Source organism: Silurus meridionalis, chromosome 5 (assembly GCF_014805685.1).
Source record: "Silurus meridionalis isolate SWU-2019-XX chromosome 5, ASM1480568v1, whole genome shotgun sequence".
NCBI lineage: Eukaryota > Metazoa > Chordata > Actinopteri > Siluriformes > Siluridae > Silurus > Silurus meridionalis.
The window spans coordinates 19,380,657-19,407,165 of record NC_060888.1 but is presented as its reverse complement, the minus strand read 5'-3'; the positions used below and the strand labels follow the sequence as shown (position 1 = coordinate 19,407,165).

The 26,509-nt window shown below is 37.4% G+C and overlaps 1 protein-coding gene across 2 annotated transcripts in view; it reads right to left on the bottom strand.

The window, feature by feature from the left end:
* Positions 1-243: 243 nt before the first annotated feature.
* Positions 244-26,509, bottom strand: part of pcdh11 (protocadherin 11) — a 190,709-nt gene continuing 164,443 nt past the window's right edge. For both annotated transcript variants that reach the window (XM_046849645.1, XM_046849647.1), the window contains one exon: positions 244-3,054. In XM_046849645.1, coding sequence (XP_046705601.1) covers positions 2,654-3,054 — 401 coding nt within the window. In that variant the 3' untranslated portion in view covers positions 244-2,653. The remainder of the gene's footprint in view (positions 3,055-26,509) is intronic.

Below are 26,509 nucleotides of genomic sequence, written 5' to 3'. Positions count from 1 at the left end.
GTCAGACACGAGCCAAGGGTGTCAAAGGTCACATCCTGCTTTTTAAGGTCATGCAAATGCAAAATATGAGAGAAAGAGTGAGTGTGATAGGAATTAGCCCCCTGCACAATATTCCAGAGTACTGAAAATAAATGCTTTTGTTTAAGGTGGCTGATGCTGCTTTCATAATGCACTGGATATTAAGCTATAAAATGTATCAAAAAGTGTTAAAGGGAGAATGGACATGAAAGTAGTATATATTTATGTTTGGTTTTTTTTTTTTTTTTAATTCATTAGTGATTTTGCAGCTTTTTTTTTTTGTTGTTTATTTTTTTTATTTTTTTTTTTTTTTGCGAGACCTTTGGCACCAAATGTAACTCTACCAAACTGGTTACACACGATAGATATGGATATTTATCAAGTATACCTTTATAACATTTTTATTATTAAGAGCTCTTCACTGACATTCTGACATTGGAGCAGCATTGTGTTTTCTTTTCTTTTTTTTTTTTTAACATCGTGGCCTCATGCATTTTGAATAGCATTCAAATTATATGTAAAAATAATTAAAATTATTTTTAAATTTGAATACATATATAGCCTATATATTTTTCCCCAGACAGAACTGGAGAGTAGAAATGTTTTAAAACCCCCAAATAATTTAAGTATGTATTATTTGCTCATAACTACAAAATAATGATTACTGGTGAAAAAAAAAATTCTTTCATTTCTAATCATTCATAAATTAGTCTCATTAGAACTTTTAACCTTCCGGTTTACTGACCTATCGGTTTGATAGGTTCATCCACCAAGCAATAAAATCTTTATTTAAATGATCCTGTCTTAGTAAGCTGGAAAGAATGTGTTTTATGCCACAGCCAGGGCATGGAAAATCCCCTGATGCAGTACCACCTTATAGTTCTTTTCATTGATTAACAGCATTAAAGGGATTTTTTTTTTGCTGCTTTAGTCCAGAGACTTGCTGCCAATGCAACTGTGCATTCTCTCAGATCAATGAGCAATACAGCAGACCCAGGCTCATCATAGCCCTCTCCTGGCATACATTCCTTCACTGCTATTTCACCTAATTTATAAGAAAGTAATTTTTTGGATCACTAACTCAAATGCTTGAGTTTCATTTAGTATGTACTAAGCAGAATTGCTGAATTAAAGAAAGTATGCCTGTTCGAGTCCTTTGGGCTCTGCCTGATTCAAAATTATTATGGAAAATAAAAGAGTGTATAGGCCTTTGTTTTATTCAAAGAAGCAAAGAAGGGAGAAAAAGAAAGAGAGAAATGCCTAATTAACTACACTGTGATGTTTGTAATTACAGTTTCGGGTCCTTCTTATTGTTTGGTGGCTTTATGATTGACACTGTCTGCTATAAGACCACATGATGAACACAGTTGTTTTTTTGTGTTTTATTTTTTATTTTTTGGTTTTGTTTTATTTATTTTTTTAAACCAGTTATAGCTCATTACTCACTATAAAAAATTATAATGTAAATGTGTGGAGGGGAACGAGAGCTTCTATTTCTATTTAGCAGTCAAAAGGCATACACGCCACAAATAAGTTTGAGGTCCTTGACTAAAGTAAAAACCAAAGAACAATTCACATCAGCAACCAAGTGTTATGATTTTTTTTCTTATATAGATTATAAAAGAGTAGTAGTGTGCCACGAAGGTAACACACACAGACACGCACGCAAAGAAAAAGTAAGCCAATTATACTATTACAGAGCAGTCTTCCCCAGCAATGGCTGCTACGGTGATTACAGATCAAAGTAATTATACTATCAGGAGATTCTCATAATTGGTTCCATAGCACTTGTTATGGTGCATAAATTGTATATTTCAAGAGCGAAACTTGATGTAGGGGAAAATGAAAAACAAAGGCCGGCTCTTTAGCACATCTGTCTGTGCCTTCCCAGGCTTGGTTAATAAGAAAATTAGTAGGTTCCTAATAATGGCAGAAAAAAAATAAGGGTGTCAGATGCGAGGAAACTGCAGACATAAGAGGAACCTTCACTTTTTAGTTTATGAAGAAAAAAAAAAAGATGTCGATTTCATGAGAAAACTTTCTGCATGTTATTAGAGTGCAAGCAAAAAGTTTGCAATAAGGGGTAATAACATGTCTGTTGTCTGGACAGAGTCTCTGCAGCACTCAGATGAGAAAAAAAAGTTGCTAAAAACAATTTACGCTATATACTCACAGATTCTTACTGAAACTAACATCTCAATCACTCACACAAATTTACAGTATCACTGTTCATATCAACAGCATATAATGTAGGTTTTTTATAATTACATCATATTCAAAAGGCTCAAAAAACATTGACATCATCTCTGAAGCTCGATTCGTTAGCCACTACCTAACAAAGAGACACAGCTTTTTTTTTTTTTTTTTGCTTTTTTGTTTTTTTCGTTTGAGATGCTACTTTGGTTTAGATCTACTGAGAGTATCATGACTGTCCGTTCACTTCAATTTCTATCCTGACAAAAACAGAAAAAAAAAACAAAAAACACGAAAACCTTTTGTAAGCATTGCAAATTCAGGTTGATGATAAATTTTGTTAAGATTTTCTTTCGTAAGTTGTCTGCTTAGTTATGGTTTTCTCATCACTCACTATTGTTTTTGTGTCGCTGTAACTTACTGCAAATGCTTGCTTCTTGCTCTACAACTGATGCTCATGTAAGAATGCAGAAGAGGCGCCAGTGCCCGAGTTCTGCGGGCTTGACGTGGCAGAGAAGCTGGCCAGAGGGATGACCTTCACAGCGTCCTCTTTCTTGCTACAGTGTCTGTCCAGTGTGCTGTAAAACTGGGGCCGATTGCTCCCTTTGTCCAGATCATCTCTGGGCACAGATCTGCCGAGGGTGTGACGCCCGTCTGGCATGGCGCCGCTGCGTGCCCAGCTCTGTTGAAGGCTGAATGAGGGCAACGTGGCAGCAGCAGTTGTCTGGAATTGGGTCACTGCCGGGGGCATCCAACAGCTGTCAGAATGGCCGAGGATCAGACATTCTTGGGTGCAGGTCTCCGAGGCCTCAGTCATGGCCTTCTGCAGGTTGACTTCGATAGCTGTCGAAGAAAAAGTGGCAGGATGAAAAACTTAAAACATGAGAACTTAAAAGGAAAAAAAAAAAGGATTTTAGCTGTAGCTAACTAAAGTGCCGCAGTTATAAATGTTTAATTCATCCTATAACACACACACACAAAACACAATCAGTACGTTTAATTTGCACCATATTCCCAAGGTCTTCAATGTTTACCTGCAATATGCACTGAATTCCCTGTAGCTTAATTAAACTACTTAAAAAAAAAGAAGAGGAAAGTCTCATTTGTGTGTGAGAGCAGCTCTGCCACATTAAAGAATTAATGAACTGCTCATACAAGCCATTGTTTATTTTAATAACTGTCATTGTGGCGCACTTCACATCTTCAGATCTTTTAATGAATTTGGTCAAGTTGAATCAGACCCCAACTCTGAAAAATACACCTACAGTCTTGACTTTGCCTACTTGTTAGCATATCTGACAACGTGTTAGGCAAAATGAACATAGCTTTGAGGAACCAGATTTGATTTCAACAAAGGAAGAGAACAGGAAGGTTCTCCACCATCCTACCTCATTAAGCCCGCTCTGACATTGTACATCTGATGGATCTACCAACACGCCTTATAGTCTCAACAGTGAAGCCTGTCAGCTCAGATAATTAGAATGTAAAACAGTATTTTCAGAGCCTGCGGCCTTATGTTTCTTTACCTACTAAGAAATCGGAAAGTGCGGAAATCTTGTTAGGCCTTCACTTTGAGCTGTCATGTAGAAATAATTGATCGTATTTGCATGAGTAATATGCTATCAATAATTGAGCAGGACTCTGTCTCTGATTTCTGCATGCTCTGAGGAGTTTTATTTGCTAACCACCGGTCAGCTTACTAAAAGATTTTAATCATGTTTATGACCATTCAGGAAGGAGGAAAATCACATGATGATACACTAAATCTATAAGCATTCAGGTTTATTGTCAGTCAGAATAATCCTCACGTGATCATGCAGCTTTAGAATGTACAGATAGGAAAGAACGAAAGAGAGAAAGAGAGAGAGAGAGAGAGAGAGAGAGAGAGGTGAGAAGGAAAAAAGTGAAGAGAGAGAAAGATACAGACATGTGGCTGGATCCCTCTGGTTCTGCACTGTTCCAGCTTGCCTCAGAGAATCGGTGCATAAATCAGCCAAGCGGTAAATGTGTCACCTTTCAGAGGGTCACTAACTTCATTAAGGAAAAATGATGCTGCTCACTCACTCTTTGCGCAAGCAGAATAAACGGGGGGCCAGATCGCTCGCACAGCCTTCACTGTAAATCACCTCCAAGCTGCTTAGGAAATTGGAGGTGTCTTTCCAAGCCATTGTTCTTCACAGGAGCAAACACTTTACGCCACAACGGACACATTCGTTTATGCCGGCAAACACACACACACACACACACACACACACACACACACACACACACACACACACACACACACTCATAGTGTGCTCACCTGTGCTCCCAACTTCGCCTTTTGTGCAGAGAAGGCAGAGATCAGCCCAAAGTGCACAAGCTTATGTGTAATTATATAATGCGTGAAAGGTGATTTCAGTGCATCTGTGTTTTCTACAAAGGCGCAGCATGAGCTGCCAGGGACCCTTTGTCAACAGCCAGAAGTTGTTATTATTCTATTTTTTTTCTTTCGAATCTGATATTTTACATTAAACAGCTCTAAATATGTAGTCTGTATCAGTTTTCTATCTCCATAGGGACTGGTATTGCTTGACTGATGTGGCTAAAATTGTTGAATGCTTTCGTCAGCAAGAGGCAAGCAGCTCACAGTCATTTAAGTGTCTGATGCATTCTAAAGGAATTGCCATTCTTCCGTCGTGTTTTCCTCTTCTGTTTTTTTTTTTTAAACTCGTACCACATGCATAGTCCAACCCCATCCCATGCATTTAAACGTTTGAATCTAAATATTGTGTAAAATATGTGTAATCTATAGTACAGTCAGTCTGATCCTCATACATTTTACAAAGAGGAAAAAACATGTTTAAAGGAAAATTGGCTTCTCAGCTACAGTATGTGGAACGGAGTCTTGTGGCTCGCTGGCGTTTTGTAAAATGACCAGTTGCTATCGATTGAGGCCTTGGCCGATTCAGGCTGGTAATTACAGTGGTACAAACGCTTGGAGATGTTTTTCATCTCCTTTTCTCTGCAAATGTTTTTTTCAGTTCCTTGACTCTTAATCAGACAGTCTTGGCTTTTGACTCAGTTGGTGCGAACTGCCAGCTTGTTTTTATACAGTCTTAGCCTCCATGGTAAAAAAAAAAAGAAACCAGATTCTGTCCCCATTGTACTTTCATGTCAATAGATGCAGCCCACAAATACGCAAGTAAAAGCTATTAATTTGATAAAAAAACTTTATCATAGGCTTGCATCTAAAACTGGCTTGGACTGAATAGCGGAAAGAATATGAACTCGATAAAAAAATATGTAAAAAGACAAATAAAACATCCAGGAGCTTTCGTGAAGAATTTGTGTCGGAGAAAATGACAATAAATGCAGATGACACGTAGCAACGGAGTCTGCTCAGGAAAACAGCACGACCTGATGGGATTTACATGGATAGACTAGGGATGATTACTCATCTCATTACAGTAGCATGTGCATACCTATTACTACCAATTAGAGGGCTAATTGCATAAATATAGAACATTATTTTCCCTCAATCCAAACAGTCTCTGTTGGGACAGAAATCTTGTGCACCATATCTGCAGTAACGCTGTTGTAGATTTGAATGAGCTGATGTCATGCATTCATTTTGATCGGTCCCATCTAATATTCTTCTACACATCACTATACTGTAGAATTAAAAAGCTACTTTCATCATATATTTTTCAACATGCTATCTGAACATGTAGTCATTAGTGCTTGATTCCTATTCAACCGAACTCCACTTTTTAAAGCTTTTTTTTAAATAGGTTGTTGCATGAGTGACATTTTCAAGGACACCACTTTTCGCATGCAAATGAAGTAGAAATGACTCTTCATAAAATTTATGAAGCTCAAAAGATGTCAGTGGCCTGTGCACACTTGCTTCTATGTTTCTCTCATCGAAACATACCTTAATGGTTTACATTTCTTGACAAAATTGCCCAATTCAGCTGTGTAGTATTTAAATAGTGGTTATGTAGTTTAGATAATTGTAGTCACTAGAGGTTTATTGACGCAAAAACATTACTGTATAAGTCATAATGAATATAGAACTTCAGGAATTCCTTGAAGACGATAAGGGTTTTATTATCTTGATTGCAATTACTTTAGTTTCAATCTACAGTATTTGGTAACATGATCAATATTTTTTTCTTTTTATTGCCACTGTTTTCAGCCCATCAACCTATTTCTCATAATTGTGGGAGAAATTGTGCATTGTGACTATTTCTCTTCATTGTGTGTATCATTTCCAGGCACCACAGATGTAGGCTAGCCTAACGTAGATGAGACAGAGGGAGCCAGTGATGTAAACATGATTGAGATGTTCCTGATCAACTAATCATAATCATCTTTGCTCTACTTGTGTTCTAAATGGTGGTTGTTTAGCAAGGATACATCATTAGGTAACAAAATTTGAAATTCATTCATATCAATATATTAACTCTCTAGTATACGAGGGTGTTTTGGGGCCATAATAGTATGCGAACAGCATGTATGTATATGATTGTGCTTTTGAGAAAGTTACTGGAATGAGGCCATGAAACACATACAGAACATATGTTTACAAGAACTCGATGTAATAGACTAGAGTTTTTGCTTTAAATTGATGTAAAAATCATCCTATTCACTCATTCATGGAAAACAATATATTGATTAATATTTTTGAAGACACTTTTGAAGAACTGGCACTGGTCAATTTTGGTGTGATTTTCTGGCACACCACAGAGTTCTGCAATTTGTTCTTCCATAAACTCCTTGTGGCTTATGGTGCCATAAAGATCTTTGTGTGAGATAAAAGTGTTGGTGCCAGCAATGTCCAAGAAGTGTGGAAAGATCTTTCTGTACCACTTCATTGTTTTGTGCTGTGTACTGTAGTACTGTAAAAGCTGATCAGACAGGTCAACTGATCATGTGCTGGTTGTAGGCAGTCAAAGGTGCAGGACATGGAAAAATCTTTGGCCTGCATACATCTTGTGTTTACACCCTCCTCTGTACAGTGTCTTCTGTATAGGCGGCATGGATGGTGGAGCAGACAGATACCTCTCGTGTGTCCATCCACTTTACAAACACAGGATGTCTGGCTTAAATCCACCTGATGGATCTCGTCAAAGATTTTTTGGTGAGCGAGTTAGCTGGATTCTAAAGGCAATCCTTCCTGTTGTCTCTGTAGGTCCCACATGCCAAACTTCAAAGCAAACAAGTCCATTAGGAGCTTAGGACTAGTGTAAAAATGATCCATGTATACATGGTACCCAGAGCCCAAAACTGTACCTCTTCAAACTTTCATACGGATTACATAGTTAGAGAATATTTGTTTTTTTGGTTTGAATTGGTTTATTTAAAGTAGACATTTCAAGCTTTCTATGCATATATTTATAATGTCTGTAAGGCAAAAATTTACGGAGATTCAGGTTGTTTTATTTATGTGTCTGTAAAAAGAGATGACAGAGACAGAGACGACTGACCTTGCACCCTGTCAGTTTTCTTTATTTTACAAAAGCACAGTATTTTTGTTGTTATTATGAGCGTATACAAATAAAAGTAGACCCTTCACAGATTGGAATGATGTATTGCTCTTATTTATTTGAAGAAAAAATACATTTTAGTTCGTTTTGGCGTTATGAGGAAAAAAATGCGTTTTGTTTGACCCCAATGGGTTAATAGAATGTGAGGTCCAGTTACAACCTTGACACTAAAACAGGTAGTAGTAATGACAACTTTTTACTTAAGTACATGTCAGAGCCCAAAAGTCTTTACTTTAATTTGAGTGAAAAAGTGTAGTCAGTACTTCAACTTTTACCAGTGTCTTTCAAAACATGAGTATCTGTACTTCTACTTGAATAAAGGAGGTGTGTACTTTTGCTATTTCTGATTGTGGGTCAAAATCAATTTGTTAGAAGATGGGAACATGGGGGAAAAAGAAAAATTATATACAGTGTAGGAGTCCAATCAGGGTTAAACACAAAGTGCAACACTTTCAACAAACTGTCTATTTAAGAAGAACATGTGCTTGTAAAAGAGATCCCATGTTGTCAGCTGGAATGAAATTTGAAAGAAATAATTGAGTTTGTAATTGCACAGACTGTCATTTTATTACAGTGCCACTCTGCCTCTACATCTGGATTGGCAAATGGGTGATCATTAATAATAATGAAGCCATTTAACCCCATGGGCCTTTTACAAGGGAAGCGATGCCATTTTTCAAACGGCGGACATGACCATAAGGTGAAAGAAGAGGCCTACTTTTCATTTTCACACAGCCGAGAAGGGCCACTTACTGCAGGACGGATTCATTTTATCATGATTCCACTCCAGGTCCTTCACTGTTACTTCATCACCTGATAATGTGTGATTTATGCTTTCAGTTTTCAAAAATGACTGATATGAATTTGTTGCCAAATTGTTGCCTCATTTCATCAAGTTAATCATGAACCCTCTATACTTGGATATTAAAACATAACACCATTACAAACAAAAATGTACTACCAAGCACAAATAATGCACCAAAAATAGAAAAGAGGTATTATAGACATATGGGTGTTGACAAGCTATTTCACAGAGTTATGTGGAAATTTCAGCACCTGTCTGTGGTTGACAGTTGAAAAGAAGCAGTTGTCTTTTGGAGTGGTCTGGGGTTTTCTCAGTTGTGGCTTTATGAGTAACTTTCTCTGACAAAATCAATGTTGCAGAGGTTATTTTTGCCAAGAGCCATCAAAGGGGATCTTTGTTGTAATGCTGAGGATTAATGACAGTGGTAATCTTTTTCTTCTCTCCAAAGCTGTTTGAGGGCTTAGAAACACAAAAAACACCAGACTTTTCTGTTATTAGCTAAATGACTAAAATTGTGGCGATTTAGACTTGTTACCCATGTGCAATTTGGTGGAGTTACACTTTGTAGCCTTGCAGAATGCAACACACTTCTTGATACCATTCCTCCACACGCATCCATGTCTCACCATCTGTTACTGTTAACTCTTACTGATGGTGAAGAAGAACTAAGTCTAAAGCAATCGGCTCCATCCATGTGTAGTTTCTGTACTCGAATGAATATTAGCAAATCTGTCTAGGGAACTTCTTCCAAATTCTTAATGTACAAACAGAAGTGCTCAGCGGGTGAAACTCACAGCTTCTCAAGTTATTTAGGATCATTTGCACCTGCATAAAAAAAACAGCAAAAAAAAACCCCAACAAACTTGCTTGCAGTACATGTGCACAACTTGTGAACTCTGAGAATTTTGCCATACTTAATTCTTGTTATTGAGAAATCCTAAAAGAGGCTGGTGTTGCCGAGCATGTCACATTTTCAACAAAGAATAAGGATATTTATGAATAAGAATTATTATTTTTTTCTAATTTTAGTCTGAGTTAAGTATGTGTTATATCCCCTTTTGTGTCATAACTAAACATTAAAAAACATCACCTGGACATTTCCAGTTCACAGCTGTTCCATTGCAGTGAGTAGATATTGCCTGATCAGAGCAAAATCTAATGTGGCCAACCTCGAGGTTTGATGTGTTTGCATTCCGAGATGCTCAGACCAGACTGACCATTCTATTTTAATCTCTCATGAACAAGTTGGAGATCAGCATGTTTGAAAACACAAAGATCACACATTTTCCCCATTCTGATGTCTTATGTAAACATTAACTGAAGACCTGTATCTGCACGATTTTTCTCATTGCACAGCTGCCACATGATCGGTTGATAGTGATATGTGCATGCATACTGTTGTTCCTAATAAAGTGGATGATGAGTGGGTTGTCAACAGCAACCTACAGAATAATAAAATCAGAAAATAAACAAATTATGTAGACAATTTCAACAAATTAATCTTACTAATATATCAATTAAAAGTAATTATATATTTTGAAATGAAGAGCTAATAACTCAAAATAATGAGATACGAAGTCAAAATAACAAGATCTTGTCACAATATTTTGTTATAACTTGCAGGTCAGAGCTTTAGTTTCACTATGAAATATTCGCTATTCAGCCAGGACAAACCACTGAGTAAATAACATTGATTATCGAATTACAATGGCCCCTGTTAAGGACTGGCTATATTAGGCAGGAGTCAGTTCTTAAAGTATGCTAAAAGCAGAAAAAAATAGGCATGTATAAAAAGTGATTTGCGGTTGTGCATTTTTTAGTAAACAGGAAGATGGCAAGTCAGCTGAGGCAGTCTGATGCTCTGGGCAATATTCTGCTGGGAAACCTTGGGTCCTGTCATTCCTGCGAATGTCACTTTGACACCTACCACCTAACAAAACATTATATGCAAACTGAGCAAACACCTTCATGGCAACAGTATTCTATTTCAGCAGGCTAATAGACCCGGATAAACTGCAGAAAACTGTTCAGTAATGGTTTGTGGAACACAACAATGGGTGTTGGACTGTCCTCAAAATTCCCCAGATCAAGCATCTGAGCATCTGTGGAGATGTGCTGGACAAACAGGTTCACTTCATGGAGGCTCCTCCTCACAGCTCTGTAAGCTCTTAAAGGATCTGCTGGTAATGGTTTTATGTCTGATATCACAGCACACCTTCAGATATCTTGTGGAGTCCAGGCATGGACAGGTCAGAGCTGCTTAGGTGGCTTAAGATGGAAGAACACAGTCTTTGTTGGGTGGTTATATTGATCTTTGCAGGCAAACAGTCAAGGCGCAGTCAAAAAAGTTTAAATAACATATTTCCATTTCATTTTTCTAAAATATTTGTGTTGTATAATGTAGAAAATAGTATAGTATCAGGATAAAATTTTTTGCTGGAAAAATAAATCGTTATGTTTGGCTGTTTTTCAGAATGAAGTCTTAGCAATCAGTGATCAGTGGTGGCTGACAAGTTTGTCTCTTGTCTTTTCTTTGTCTTTTCAATACAGCAAAAAATAGAAGGATTTTTTTTTTTTAGAACACATTTAGTCCACAATCGAAAACATTCTTTCATTTGCTGCATTTGCAAAGATTTCTTGACACTGCAAAGTGAGTCATTCGGTGTTAGGAATATATCAACTGCAGCGTGTTTAATGCCTGAGAGCCCTGGCTTCACACCTTTCCAGTTCTTCATCACTTTTGTTCTTGTTCATTCCCTCCTCTTTCTTCTCACCCTTTTCTTTCCCCTCCATGCCCATGTTGTCTTTGACCCAGCGAAAACTATAAGTAATTGCAAGCCGAAAAACAACATTTAATGATACAACATTTACTAAGGCTGAACAGACAGAAGTCACAGGTAGGCGCTTCCAACAAAAGGCTTTTTTTCCCCTCCATCACTCCTTTTTCAAACGACAAAGAATATTATTGACTCAGCCAAGATTAAAACACCGAAACAAATAATGGAACAGCATCAAGAACAGGTTGCAGGAGGAAAAAAGTGGCCTGGAACATGACAGGTCAGCTGCTCGGCTCTGTCTTTTCTTTTGTTAGTGTTGATTAAAAACATGCAGCCGCTAACAGATTAGATGTTTTTTTCTCTCTGGATATAAATAAAATTCTCTTTTCTAGTCATGCCATTTGTATAATAAAGTGTTGATATACTGTATATTGTCCTGCACAGACATACACTCCTGCAAACTTATTGAAGTGCAGAATTATTAGGCAAATGAGTATTTTGACCACATCATCCTCGTTATGCATGTTGTCTTACTCCAAGCTGTATAGGCTGGAAAGCCTACTACCAATTAAGCATATTAGGTGATGTGCATCTCTGTAATGAGAAGGGGTGTGGTCTAATGACATCAACACCCTATATCAGGTGTGCATAATTATTAGGCAACTTCCTTTCCTTTGGCAAAATGGGTCAAAAGAAGGACTTGACAGGCTCAGAAAAGTCAAAAATAGTGAGATATATTGCAGAGGATGCAGCAGTCTTAAAATAGCCAAGCTTCTGAGCGTGATCATCGAACAATCAAGCGTTTCATTCAAAATAGTCAACAGGGTCGCAAGAAGCGTGTGGAAAAACCAAGGCGCAAAATAACTGCCCGTGAACTGAGAAAAGTCAAGCGTGCAGCTGCCAAGATGCCACTTGCCACCAGTTTGGCCATATTTCAGAGCTGCAACATCACTGGGTGCCCAAAAGCACAAGGTGTGCAATACTCAGAGACATGGCCAAGGTAAGAAAGGCAGAAAGTCGACCACCACTGAACAAGACACACAAGCTGAAACGTCAAGACTGGGCCAAGAAATATCTCAAGACTGATTTTCTAAGGTTTTATGGACTGATGAAATGAGAGTGAGTCTTGATGGGCCAGATGGATGGGCCCGTGGCTGGATTGGTAAAGGGCAGAGAGCTCCAGTCCGACTCAGACGCCAGCAAGGTGGAGGTGGAGTACTGGTTTGGGCTGGTATCATCAAAGATGAGCTTGTGGGGCCTTTTCGGGTTGAGGATGGAGTCAAGCTGAACTCCCAGTCCTACTGCCAGTTTCTGGAAGACACCTTCTTCAAGCAGTGGTACAGGAAGAAGTCTGCATCCTTCAAGAAAAACATGATTTTCATGCAGGACAATGCTCCATCACACACGCCCAAGTACTCCACAGCGTGGCTGGCAAGAAAGGGTATAAAGAAGAAAATCTAATGATATGGCCTCCTTGTTCACCTGATCTGAACCCCATTGAGAACCTGTGGTCCATCATCAAATGTGCGATTTACAAGGAGGAAAACAGTACACCTCTCTGAACAGTGTCTGGGAGGCTGTGGTTGCTGCTGCACGCAATGTTGATGGTGAACAGATCAAAACACTGACAGAATCCATGGATGGCAGGCTTTTGAGTGTCCTTGCAAAGAAAGGTGGCTATATTGGTCACTGATTTGTTTTTGTTTGGTTTTGAATGTCAGAAATGTATATTTGTGAATGTTGAGATGTTATATTGGTTTCACTGGTAAAAATAAATAATTGAAATGGGTATAAATTTGTTTGTCACCTGCACACACAGATATCCCCCTAAAATAGCTAAAACTAAAAACTACTTCCAAAAATATTCAGCTTTGATATTAATGAGTTTTTTGTGTTCATTGAGAACATGGTTGTTGTTCAAATTAAATCCTCAAATAAAATTAATCCTCAAAAATACAACTTGCCTAATAATTCTGCACTCCCTGTAGATGTAAATGAAACATACCCTTATTTTTTCCTTCCTCAGTGAATTGATAAAAAAATACATGCGTATTGCTGCACTGTCTTCTGACTACTTGACTTTTTTTCCCCCAGCCAGCTACTGTTGGCTGATGGGACTGATTGCGTGGTGTTCATTATGTCTGATGGACCCTGCCTCTTGTCTCCTCTCCTCCGCTTAGGCCTCTCCTCCATTAAGAGTGCAGAGGAGGAGAGGTGGTGGTGGTGGTGGTGGTGGTGGTGAGGGGGGGCAGCGTCAACACAATCAGCACTGCCCAAACACACAGCGTGTGCCGAATAGACGAGAGGCGCAAACACCATAACAATCAGCAATCAGCACTGATCATGATAATCACACGGAGAGTGCTACAAGATCCATGCTGCGCTCTCCCAGCTTGCCAAGAGTGGTTATTGTGTTGATAGGTCGGCGTGTGAAGAGAAGTAATAAATTCGTCCGTAATTTGAGAGGTAAGAAAAGAAAATGCGACCCTCATTTAAAAATAAATAAATAAATAAACTACAGCAGGTATTTCAATATATGTAGGTGGAAATTTGGCAGCAGACATGACCTTTTCTTATGGCTAATGCTTTCTGAAATCTAAAAGGAAGGAAACAATTTCTTGGGAGGGGAGAGAAAGTCTAAATCGTATACTGAGAAGGTGCTTTTATGAAGAGATAACATAGATGGATGGAGCAATATGTGCAAAAGATTAAGGGGTACTGTGAAGACAAGGGCACTGACAAAGCCATGCTCTAAAACCTACTCACCATTCAGATCAGCTGTTTGAAATGCCCAGAATGTTCTCTATGATGGCCAAGTTTACCATTAAGGAGCTATGCTTTCAAAAAATAAAAAATCTAATAATAATAATAATAAAAAAAATTATAGTATATAACCTGCATTGTAGCAGCTGTACTTGAGTATTTATTTGAGTAGACCGAAAGCAAGCTGTAGATCAGTTCATTCTGGGATACTAGACCCAGAACTGTTACTGTAGCATATCCTATATTAGATCTTATCCCATGCATTCATGCAGATTGTTAAACTGTTACAGTTTATTAAACCAAAGATAATCTACTAAGATAGAAATATGAGTTCAAGAAGCAAAAAAATATTTATTTGCCATTTCTCGTATGAAAAAGAAAAAAATAAGAAAAGAATATGACTAAAATCTAATTTTTATAACTAAACTGAACAGAAAAGTATGTATTTATTCTATTTATGTCAAACTCAAAATTCCCTTGTCTGTAACACTAATTGAAAGTGGTGCTGAGAACAGCTTCCATCCTCTATTTTTGGAAATTAATCATTAATGGTCAAGCACAAAAAGACAACTGTTATCAGTATCCAGTCATGTTTCCTATAGAATTCTCTTTTGTAATTTTATTTTCTTGAATAACCAAATATTAGTGTAATTATCTGTTATCAGATTGATTAGTGCCTCCCTAATACATGCTGTGTGCATATTTATCAGTCTGAACTACTTAAAAATTCTATTCAACCAATAATGGAATGCAATTGGTGTGAAAAAAGAGCCTTTAACTCTTGGTGCAGTCTATAGAGAGCTCCCTCGAGGTGTGGGCAAATAAACTATGCCTTTGGACCCACAATATATCTGTTAGTCACTTGTGATTTGTTCTCGTTCTCGTAGCCATATATTTCTGTAACTGCTGCAATGGTCAGGGAGATAGTGAGTACATAGCATCAAAAGAGGCCATCCTTCAACCCTTTACTGGCAGGACAGAAAGCCGCTTGCCACAGTTGCTCCTTTGTCTTCGAAAATAAATGTCTCTGAAATGGACAGAATCTGTTACATTGTGAATTGGGTGAGAAGAAGTCTGCTAATTAACTGTTAACAGAAAAAAAGTGATAAAAACTGTTTCTTTGTGTCAGTGATATATCCTTGAGGCCAGTGTACTTGCTACATGGCCTCTGATTATTTCAAGAGACAAACCGGTTCTTTGAAAATGAGCTAAGAATAACTTGAGTTCCTCAGAGGCTTCTTACTGAAAAGCTCCTTTTTCTTTTTTTCAAATCACAGCCTTGATGAAGTTTCTGCAATGTTAACACACTTGTTTCATGAGGATTAGACGCGGTTTGAAGCGTGAATAATTTGACTGTGTTTTTTTTTTTGTTTTGTTCCGATACGATTGAAGGGCAGATTTCATATGTTGGTTCAACATGCAATGTAACTGTCACAGCCAAGCAGTTCGCTAAATTATTAAAGGTTGTCCTGCATATCTTAAAGGAAATGGAAACACAAAAATCAAATCACAGGGAAAGAAAATGTATGTGTATATATAAGTTTTAAAACGTTAGCTTGAAAATATTTGCATTTCTGCTGCGCTCATTCTTTTCCATTCCCTTTCTTATAAAAGAGGGACATTATTCCTTTCCTCCTTTCTAGCGTTTTTTTTTTTTTTTTTTTGGGGATTTCTGTTTTAGCACTTTGGTAAATATGAACACTTTTAGGTTTTATTTATATATTTGTAAAAAATAAAGATGCTGTTTATTTCTTTTTGGTTGTCTTGTAGCAGTCAAAGTCATTCAAACTACAACTACATGGATTACTGGCATCCATTATCAAATATGTTACAGTTATTATCTCGACTGAACAGCACCATCAATAGTAATCAGAAAAACTACATTAAATAGTAGAACCAATAGTAGAGCCTGATTTCTTTCTGGCCCAGACTGGAAAGTCATGCATTAATGTCAGGTTCAATTTGGAATTCAAATTTTCAGTGAATCACTTCATCTGACACTGCCAAGTCCATAATACATCATCAGCATGTTGTAAAGCACATGGAAAAATACAGTTACAGGTTTAAGGTGTCACGGAGTCCGGTGGTGGGGGGTCAGGGCCAGCAAAGCCTTCTCTGCTGGCCTAAACACTATCAGAAGCTTCATTTACAACCTCAATTATAATATTTGTTCCAAGAAATTGTATTCATTAATTCCCAACAGTTTATTCTCTTCATTTCATAGTGTTTCTTTTGGCTGCACTGCTTCTAGTACGTGTATATGGATGTTAGATTTTTTTGTCCAATCAGATTTCAGCCTCTATGTGCTGCCATATCAATCTAATCTGCCCAGGGCCTTCAAAGTCTGTACTGCTGGCCTTTTTACCATAGGGGATATTAGCACTGGGTCTGTATCTTTAACCAGTCAAAGTTTGAAATTCGCCTCACAGGGTCAGCTAGCTGGCCCAGAATAGCGACAGCATTTTTTCGTCCTTTGATTGGTTGGCCAGAGGGAAACAATTACAGCCAAGTTTGACTGACAAAACACGTCTGTATTGCGCTGCACACATTAATACATCTGAGTTAGACTTTTTTTATGCCTACGGAGGAAGAGAAATTTATTTGGTTTTGGACATACTTAAAAATCCATTTTCAACAAAAGCTAGACATCATGAGGAGAGGTCGACCAACCCTGAAGCTAGCTTGTCTCAACCCGGGAAAGAGTTTGTTCTCCACTTCCAGACCAGTGAATATGAGCAGCACCACTGGCTTACAGCCTCTGAGGAGCGGTGCAAATTATGACTATGCATCTCTGGTGAGTAGGTCGTATTTTATTTACATTTTTATGTTTTTGTCATGTTATTAGACAAATATTCATTCTGAACTGCTCCAGATGATGTAGGAGGCACAGATGCGGTTGTAGTGTAGTGTTTTGGAGCTTACTTTAGTAAAATGGTATTCACCCTCCATATGCGAAATGCTTCTCTCTCTGTAATGCCACGTGTTGTTATTTTGCGTTTTTGTATAGTATTGATAATTTCTATAATTGCGACATGATAGTGGTAGTATTTATAGGTGGATTAGGTCGGGTAAGTCCCCACTGCAGGCCCAGGTACCAAATGCACGGCCTGCCATTGATGGAGTTCAAAGACCAGAGGGGTGGATGCAAATATATAGGATCTTTAACGAAAAACAACTAAGACCGGAGAAAAACAAACAATAGATCCTCAAAGGGCAGTGCTAATGCTAGGCAATGCATGGTAAGACAAGGACGATTTAACACACAGACACAGAAACAAAAAAGGCTCTTCACACATTAAATAGCAACTGTTGCTTAAATCACTCACAGATGTGCAAACAAAAACACACACACTACTCCAAAAAAACCAAGAGGGAAAGCTATGGACTTAAATTGACTAAAAGAGAAGTGAAAAAAATAGGTGTGCAAAATCAAGAAGTGAAATAATTACAAATGAAGTGATTCAAACAGGTGGTCTGCTTCATACCGGTGGTCAAGCTCCGTTGGACATTGGAAATTTCCATAGTGGTCATGGCAAAAGTAAACACACCCTTCAGTCAAGTAGAAGTACAGATACTCATGTTTTAGTTTAAAGACTCTGGTAAAAGTTGAAGTACTGACTACACTTTTTCCACTCAAGTTAAAGTAAAGAAGTTTGGGCTCTGACATGTACTTAATTGAAAAGTAGCCATTACTACTACCTGTTTAGGTGTGACAGTTGTAACTGGACCTCACATCTTATTAATATATTAATACAAAGGAATCTCAAATTCTGTTGAAATGCCCAGGCTGTCCAGGCTATCCAGGCTGAACATCCACCATATAGAACACAAGCAGAGAAAATATGATAATGATGATGATCAGGTGATCAGGAATGTCTCTGTTCTCAGTCATGTTTACATCACTGACTCCCTCTGCTTATCCAAGTTAGCCATATTTCTTGTTGCCTTCTGCCTTGCTTGTTGTTAGCTTCATAGTCTAGCCTACATCTGTGGTGATTGATAGACAGGAAATGATACACCAGGTTGAAAAAGCTGCACAATGACAAGAAATATGTTGATGGTCTGAAAACAGAGCGCAATGAAAAGAAAAAATATTGATCATGCCACCAAAGAGATTAAAACTAAAGTAATGAGACGGTTTGAAAATGTAAACAGTAGAAAGTACAGATATTTATGTAAAATGTGTAATGTGTGAATAGAAAAAATTGTCAAAAAAATAAATGTGAAGTAAAGTACTGATACCAGAAAAATATACTTAACAGTAACAAAGTATTTGTACTTCATTACTTCCCACCTCTGACTGTATGCCATCTTTCCCCTGCACAAAGCACAGCCAATTTTGCTCCCTTGAATCCCAGTCACAGATGGCTATTGGTATTGTTGGGATTCAAATGTGACAATCTCCTGACAATAGGGCAAATGCTTTTCTGCAGCACATAGAAGCATGTTTTTTCTGTTTACAATGTTTGAGATTCAGATCAAACATGGCATGAAGCCAGTAGAGCATTACAGACTTGAAAAAAACACTTGAAAAAACTCTACTTTCAAGTGTGTGTGTGTGTGTGTGTGTGCATGAAAGTTTGCCCTGCATTATTTCTATTATGCCATTATTATAAGACCTAATGAAATTATTCCATGTTCAACCCTAAAATGTTCACCTCTAGCAATTTAGAAATTACAAGAATTGAGCCCATAGTCATCACTGCTGATATATGGATATAATCTACAAAAATACACAGACGTTTTAAAATTCAAACATAATGCCGTTTTACTTCAGACATCAGTGAATGAGCAATCATTGTGAAACACTTTCTTCCTCCGAAAGGATTTGATGTGTCCATACAGGCTAAAAGCCCTCTTTACATTATTGTGGTCTTTTCTCCTCTCCACCTACTATCTCCCTATATACCTGCCAGAAACATGTCTACTGCTGCATTTCAATACAGTTCAGGATAAAATAAATAGAGTATATACAGGTTAATAAAATACATATTTCATAGTGATGATGATTGCAAATAGGAGAATTTATCTTTTTTTAAGTTATCAGTTAAATGCATGTATGTGCATTTACTCACATTACTCACACCCACACACACCTACACCCCCTCACATACACAATCACACACACACTCCTAAAGTAAAGCGACAAATGTGTCAGGTGAGTAGAAGAAAATATTTTTAGGGCTATTTTTTTCCACATATGAGCAATCAATGCAAGAGCTGTGCCAGAGGCACTTACAGTGAGATGCTGAAGAATTATAGCAGTAGAAGGTGAAATGGATTTTTAGACCTCAGTAACAACAGGAAGTAATAGGCAACATCAACAACAACAACAACAAAAACAAAACTCTGACAGCTTGTGTAAAATAATAATAAAAAAAGAAATCCCGCTTGGATAATTTTTTTTTTTTAAGCTGAACACCATGTCAGGGTGAGTCATCTCATATAATTATTTCATATGTTACTTCAAAACCACACAAAAATTAAGGAAGAAATCCAACACAGATAATGAATGATGTGCGAAAGCCGCACCATGAAAGCAATGGTCAGTCGTAGTAACTTGAATGCTGTAGTTTGATGTTTTTTTTAACGTTTGATTTCTACATGAGGACAACAGGGGGAGCTCAGGGGGAAGGACCAGGCTTCTGCCTTGATAAATAAAGCATATTTTATCTTTTTCTTAGTATTCCACATGCAGCATCGTCATGCATTAAATTACTAGCCCGTAGCTTTTCATGGAAGAAAAAAAAAAAAAAACACAGAGCAGTTGGGGAGTATCTTCAGGATTTAACACCAAGTACATATTCTTAGGCCTAGTGGTGAGTTGTGATCAAAAATATTCACCATATATCTACCTTTTTACTTGATTCCATAAAGTTTTTTTTTTAGCAGTATACTGGCCTTGTTTTGTGCAATGAGAAGCAGAAACTTTATACAAATACAAACAGGGAATGCAAAATCAATAGATGAGCGATCTCTAAAGGAGCAGACACACTGGGTTCCAGGAAAAGACACATGGCCACATTGCAGAGACCACCAAAGGCCAGGACATGCAAGAAGTGAGAAGAATTGGAAATAGCCACAGGGCCTGTGCTCAGTAGACTGCCTGAAACCTATTGACCTCATTGCCTTGATTTTTATTTTTTTTGCCTGAGGCAGCCACTATCAAACATTAACCAGTGAAGCAGATTTATGTATGTGTCCAGATATGGATCAGGCCTATTGTATATAATATGATGGTCAATATACTCCAGAAACAGAAGATGGACTGGACATGTCATCCTCCATTTTGGACATACTGGTTTTTTTCTTGATCCTCTCACAACCCTATGTCTGTCACATTTCATGGTTGGCATCTCTTACAGCTGTAATGTCAGGACCCATTAGTGTGTCATGCTGACGGCACGGAAAGACAGAAGCTCTGCCGACCAAATGTCAGAGACTTTTGTCATCATATCGCATGCTCAGCATCGCTGTTTGTTGTCAAAGACTATTCCTCTTCCTCTGTACACAGTCTGTTCCATGTCTCCACATGAACACACACTGATATTGATACAATATGTATGATAATGCTATTCCCATATCGAAAAAAAAAAAAAAAGAAAAAAAAAAACAAGCCTCATGCAATATATCTCCACAGGCATTGCAAACAGGTTGGGATGAAATTCTGGAGAGACAGCTGCTTTTAGATTACATTCATTATTCCATGGGGTTTGCTGTTCCAAGCTGAGGACAAGAGGCCCAGGCTTTAATTTGGAGCTAAGATTAGCTGCTATTGGTCAGCATGAGGGCTCAGAGCATGCTATTGCCAATAATATTCAAGGTGATCTCTCCATAATTTTCCTCTTTTTTTTCCAGACCGTTCTCCACTCCAATATTTGATAATTAGGTAAAGCCATCAGGTAGACAATTTCGTTTTCAATTAAAACTCCTTCTCCCCTTGTGACCTTGAGAATAACAAGGGAATGCTCTATATAGATCAGTGTTCAGCATGGACATTTCAGGTGCCATTTAAAAATACATTTTAATTTAAAGCCGAACCCCCCTCAGCATCTAATCTTAACGCACACTCACCTTCATAGAGACTGAAGGCGTACCATGAGGTAGACTGGGATAAATGTTAATGTAATTACTGAAGCTGACCCAATTAACTCCAGGGATATGAGTGGACACCATCTGAATGTCATATTTATGACCATATATTGTTTGCCACTCTTGCAAAAACAGGTTGTAAATTTGTGTGACTTTCATATGAGCATAAGGCATGCTGATGAGCTAACAATGAATGAACTTTATAATATAGCTTAATAGTGTGATTAGACTTTATATCAACATATCTACAACTTTAATATGTATTTTAATAATAATACCCCACAACTCACCCACTGATGTGCGAATCTGTTTAGTACTCACAGAGATTTTAGGGAATTTAAATGATAATTGTATGTGTTAGCTATATGTTATATAATAGAACCCTGAATAATGCAAGGTTTCGATCTATTTGTTTTTGTCCTCAGGGCTTCATTTAACTAACCACAAATAGATCTCAGAAGCTTAAATGCTGTGTTTGTTTGACAAGTTGTTGGCATCTGTATCACATCTTGATTATTATTATCAGCATTATTCCATTGCTGAAATTGACTTTTCCAACAGAAGTTAATTACTTGGCATTCGCATAAACCAAAAATTGCATCAAAGAATCAGTCTTCCAAATTTCTCCTGTCAGTCACGAAGCACTTTGATTTATTGTTTTAACCCTTACACAAGAAGTACCATAAAATTACTGTACATACTATACTCATAATAAAAAGGATCATTAGAGCAACACTGCATGCTAATCAAGAAAATAACAGTTACCAAATGTAAATGTATTGCAATAATTTGTCAACCATAATAAATATCGAGGGGAAAATGACAAGAACAAAAGGAAGTTTCAGAATTACTGGTCTGCATATTATGCTTCCACTCTTAAATCTGTCCAAACGATCCAATGTATTGGATAAAGACATTTTAGGACTCTTTCATAAAAAGCATCACAAGCTAGTGCCACTCATCCAGCTTTCTGTCTGTCTTTGTCTAGGAAGCTGGTTTAGGATATTGTCTCTTTGAACACAAATTTGTGATGTAAGAGTGGCCAATCAGAAAACAAGCAAAAAATAAATAAACAACTAAAGTTAGTCAGTGGGGTTACAATTTATGTTTCAGTACATGATCTTGTGATTTTAGGTAGAATAAATAAACAACAAAGTAAAATTTCTTCAGTAATATTTGTTTCTGTTTGTAGCTCTATCGCAGTGTGGCGATGCCAATGAAGAGAGGAGAGACACCAACCCCCGAGAGAGAGAGAGAGAGAGAGAGAGAGAGAGAGAGAGAGAGAGAGAGAGAGACCAAGCAGAGAGACGAGCGGAAGTGTCGCCGAAAGGTGATTTAACGCGGGCGGGTGCCGGTAAAAGACGTGTCGACCGGCAAATGAACTCGGGTGGATGCGGAAAAAAAGGCGTACAATTTGTTTGCATTGGCAATAGCAGCATACTAAACTAATCAATACATATATAATTATGCATTTAATGCACCATCAGGTCATAAAGATGCATTATGCAATTTTTTTATGGATATTAAGTTAGAATAATGTGGTAACTCTGGCCACCCCATTGTAAAGTGTCTGGCCATCCCATTGTTAAAACAAAACTTCAGTATTGTACCGTTTTGTGGCAACTTACATGAGCATGTTTTGATAAAAAAATTTAAATAAAATACTTCTGATAGAAACAAGGTCAAATACAAAATTCCAGTTGAAAGGAACATTAGGAATAGGTTAACTGGAAGTTTGACCTTAAAAGTAAGTTGTGGCATAAAGGTGTCTGGTTTGAAAAAGCTCACAACTAAGGAGCAATAGAAATGAGTGTCAAAAATTGGTTGCAAACCATGTCGCTCACACTCAAGTATTCAGCTTTTAACAGTAGTTGGCTTATGTAACTTTTTTCTAAAATTACAATCATGAGACCAATTTGTAGCTCAAAGATGTGTCCTACCGTTGGGACTGGCATTTCTATTGCATTCAGTGCAGACGAGTGCACTACCACTGGGACTAAGGTTTCTGGTGCATCCAGTACAGAGGAGCGCACACCACTGAGACTTGAGTTTCTTCTGCAGCTGTGCCATCTGTAGCCACAGGCACTCAATTGGCCATGTTCTCATTAGAGGGGAAGGACAGCAGGGTCCCTGCTATCATTACATAACAAACCAACCAATCAGGTGTCTACTTGGTCAGTTGATTAGCATTCCCTAAGCACACATCAGAAGCTGATATAGCTGTGTGGTTGCTGGTTTGGAAAGGTCCACTGGCGGGCTACATATGCCATAGAGGAAACAAGTTTTTTTTTTTACTTTTTTTTCTTTTTAATTAGTACACAGCTGGTAAAACATTAAATATGACAACTGTTTACGATAAATAGATCAACAAATAATGGCTCGTGAGCCAAAAGAAACATTTTGCATCTGAAATTGCTTCTGTTCCTGATAAATGCGTCCCTCAAACCTAGGCAAAACACAGGGTTCTTGTTTCATCTAAAGTGCACGGCAATTAAACCAAAGCAATGTATCATTTCATATCAATGATATCTAGCACAGTTCTAACACTTCTTCAAATAAATATAAAGTTGGTGATAATGCTACAAATTGCTAATATTAAAAAAAAATGCTGTGCAATCAAACTGGCCTCCGACAGGGATGCCAATCAGATGAATGTTTACTGAGCCTTGTTGCTGCTTCTTATTTTGGAAATCAACAGAGATGGTGCCGGAGCTTGAAGATGATGGAGGGGGAAATGTTGATTTGTGATTATTCTCTTCAGCTTCTCAGTAAGGAATGCTCTGTAAGACACTGTTTGAGCTACATGCAAAAATTGTTCTAAAAACTCACAAACAGTACACATTTGCTCCATTGATAAACCTATATCGGGGCAATTATGTACATGCATGCTGTGTATGCATACGAACACTGGCCACATTAAAAGGAACACCTGTACACTTGCTTATTTGTGCAATTATCATATCAGCATATCATGTGGTAATTCAATATCAGAATATGTTTTTTTTTAAGGAATTTCTGTGGAAAAAAAGAAGAAGACTGGTTCGAGCTGGTTGATACTTTAAATAACCACAGTCAGCATTGGCACCTCGAAAATGCATTTATATGTCGTACTGCTCATTTAAATGAAACCACATCAGGCTCCACTCCAGTCAAAAACAAGGCACAGGATCAGCAAAACCAGACAGTTGTTGATTGGAAAAGTCCATGGTACTTTTCCATCGTCTACTGCCCGATGTAGGTTTATTTGTTTATACTTTGAAAATACACTAAAAGCCTAAGAGACCTAAATGGATAAAGATAGATACATCTGTTTTAGGCTTGAAAACATACACTGCACAAAAGTTGATTTAGATCTGTTTGCTCGGGCTGGCAAAAAAAAGAGAGATATGAAAATGGCCTCGCCAATGGCAATATGACAACATTATAAAAATGTTATTTTCTGCAGTGATTTGAGCAGCCAGATAGAACAAATAGCAACGGCTGAACTATCCAAATACAATAATTGGCTATCTAAAAATCCTTACTTTACCACCTTCAATCGATCCAGCCCGTGTAGATAAGTGTTCATTTTCAATCCTTGAGTTTAGCAATAATGTGGAATGATGTACTTGCAAACAGATTGTGACATAAATTTTTCCAAGCCGTTCTCAGTGGTCACTGCATACACCATACATTTTCAAGCATTTTTCTTTATTACAATAATAAGATGTCTTTTACTCTACAGCCGAATCACATAATCGAATACACTGGGCCATTATAAGTCTGAATCTGCTCTGGGTGGTTGTTTCTGAGCTTTTCTCTGTTTATATCAACCACAAGACGAATTTATTGGGCTTGACATTTTAATGCCTTCCTTCTTAGTTGCCCCCTCTGCTATGACTTCATCTGCGCCTTAAACCTGCAACAGCTAGTTCATGACCAGAATAATGGAGTTGCAAGTAGGAAAGATCCTTTCAGCAGAAACGTGCTGATGCAAATTCATGTGAGGCGTGGCTGCCGAGTCTTACTCTTAGCATCCGTGACTTACTGTCACAAAGGAGATTGAACTTCCTCATTTGAGTAATTAATATAACATCATAAAACTTTTTCACAACTGCAGATTCAAGTGAAAATAATGAAAATGACTTTCATCCGCAATCAACCTCATCAATAATACCAAGGACCCACCATCATTTCTGACCTGCTTCCATAAACACAAAAAATGATCATTGCACTGTCTCGCTTGCATTTTTATTTGCACTGCCTCACTTTACATACCCTGCGCAAACTGTATAGATAATGTCTTTATTTATTTATATAATTTTTTTTATAATTTTGTAGTACCAGCTCACCATGACACATTCTTTGTACATGCAACCCAGGATACTTGGCAATAAAGATGATTCTGATAACATTAATAACACAAACAACCAAAAAAACACAATGTATTTTACTTTGCTTTCCAGAGACATCTGTTGTATGTTGTATGTCAGGTTGTACGTTTTTTGTGTGCTTTCATTCGTGATTGCAGCATTTAATATTATTGACTATTAGACTATTACATTTTAATGAGCAGGCTTGAAATCATAATAGGTTTAAACAGACACATTCTTTTCACTTTTAGATGTTACTTTACAAGCCATCACCAGGTTGCTATCATAAATAGAGATTATTGAGAGCCTCGAAAGATGCAATATGGTGTCCCAAAAGATTACATTTAAGCCCCCGGAATTATCCTCCATTTTTATCTGTCCTTTGGGCATCGAATTTTGGCTTTACTTTCTATGATGTACAAGAACAATTAACAGAAACAAACAAGATGAAAATTATTTTTTACCTAGTTAATTCTGATTAAATGCTGATTTTTAACCTAGAGCATAATGGAATTTCTGAACCAGATCAGGTTCATCCTTTGTATTTGTTTTTTTTTCCATAGATGTAACATCTCAAATCCTGCTTGTTAACATCTGAAAAGCAAAACTATAATAAGAAATATACTAACCTTACATGACACTGAGAAGCTACTGCATGCTTTCATACCTTCTAGATGAGAGTGTTATGAGGTGTTGCTGGACGGCTGCCTTACTGTCTCTGTAAATAAGCTAGTTAATATAGGATATGGCATAATAGACTTCAAGGAAAGTAAGACAGAGTTTATTAAGTTACTTTGGCTGCCTGTTTTTTTAAAACTAATGTTTAGGTCTGAAACTGATGATTCTTTATTAATAGTTATTAAATAGTAATCAAACTTCCATTTTTAATGTGACACTATATATATATATATATATATATATAGGTTTGGACACACCTTCTCATTCAAATAGTTTTCTTTATTTTCATGACTATAAAAA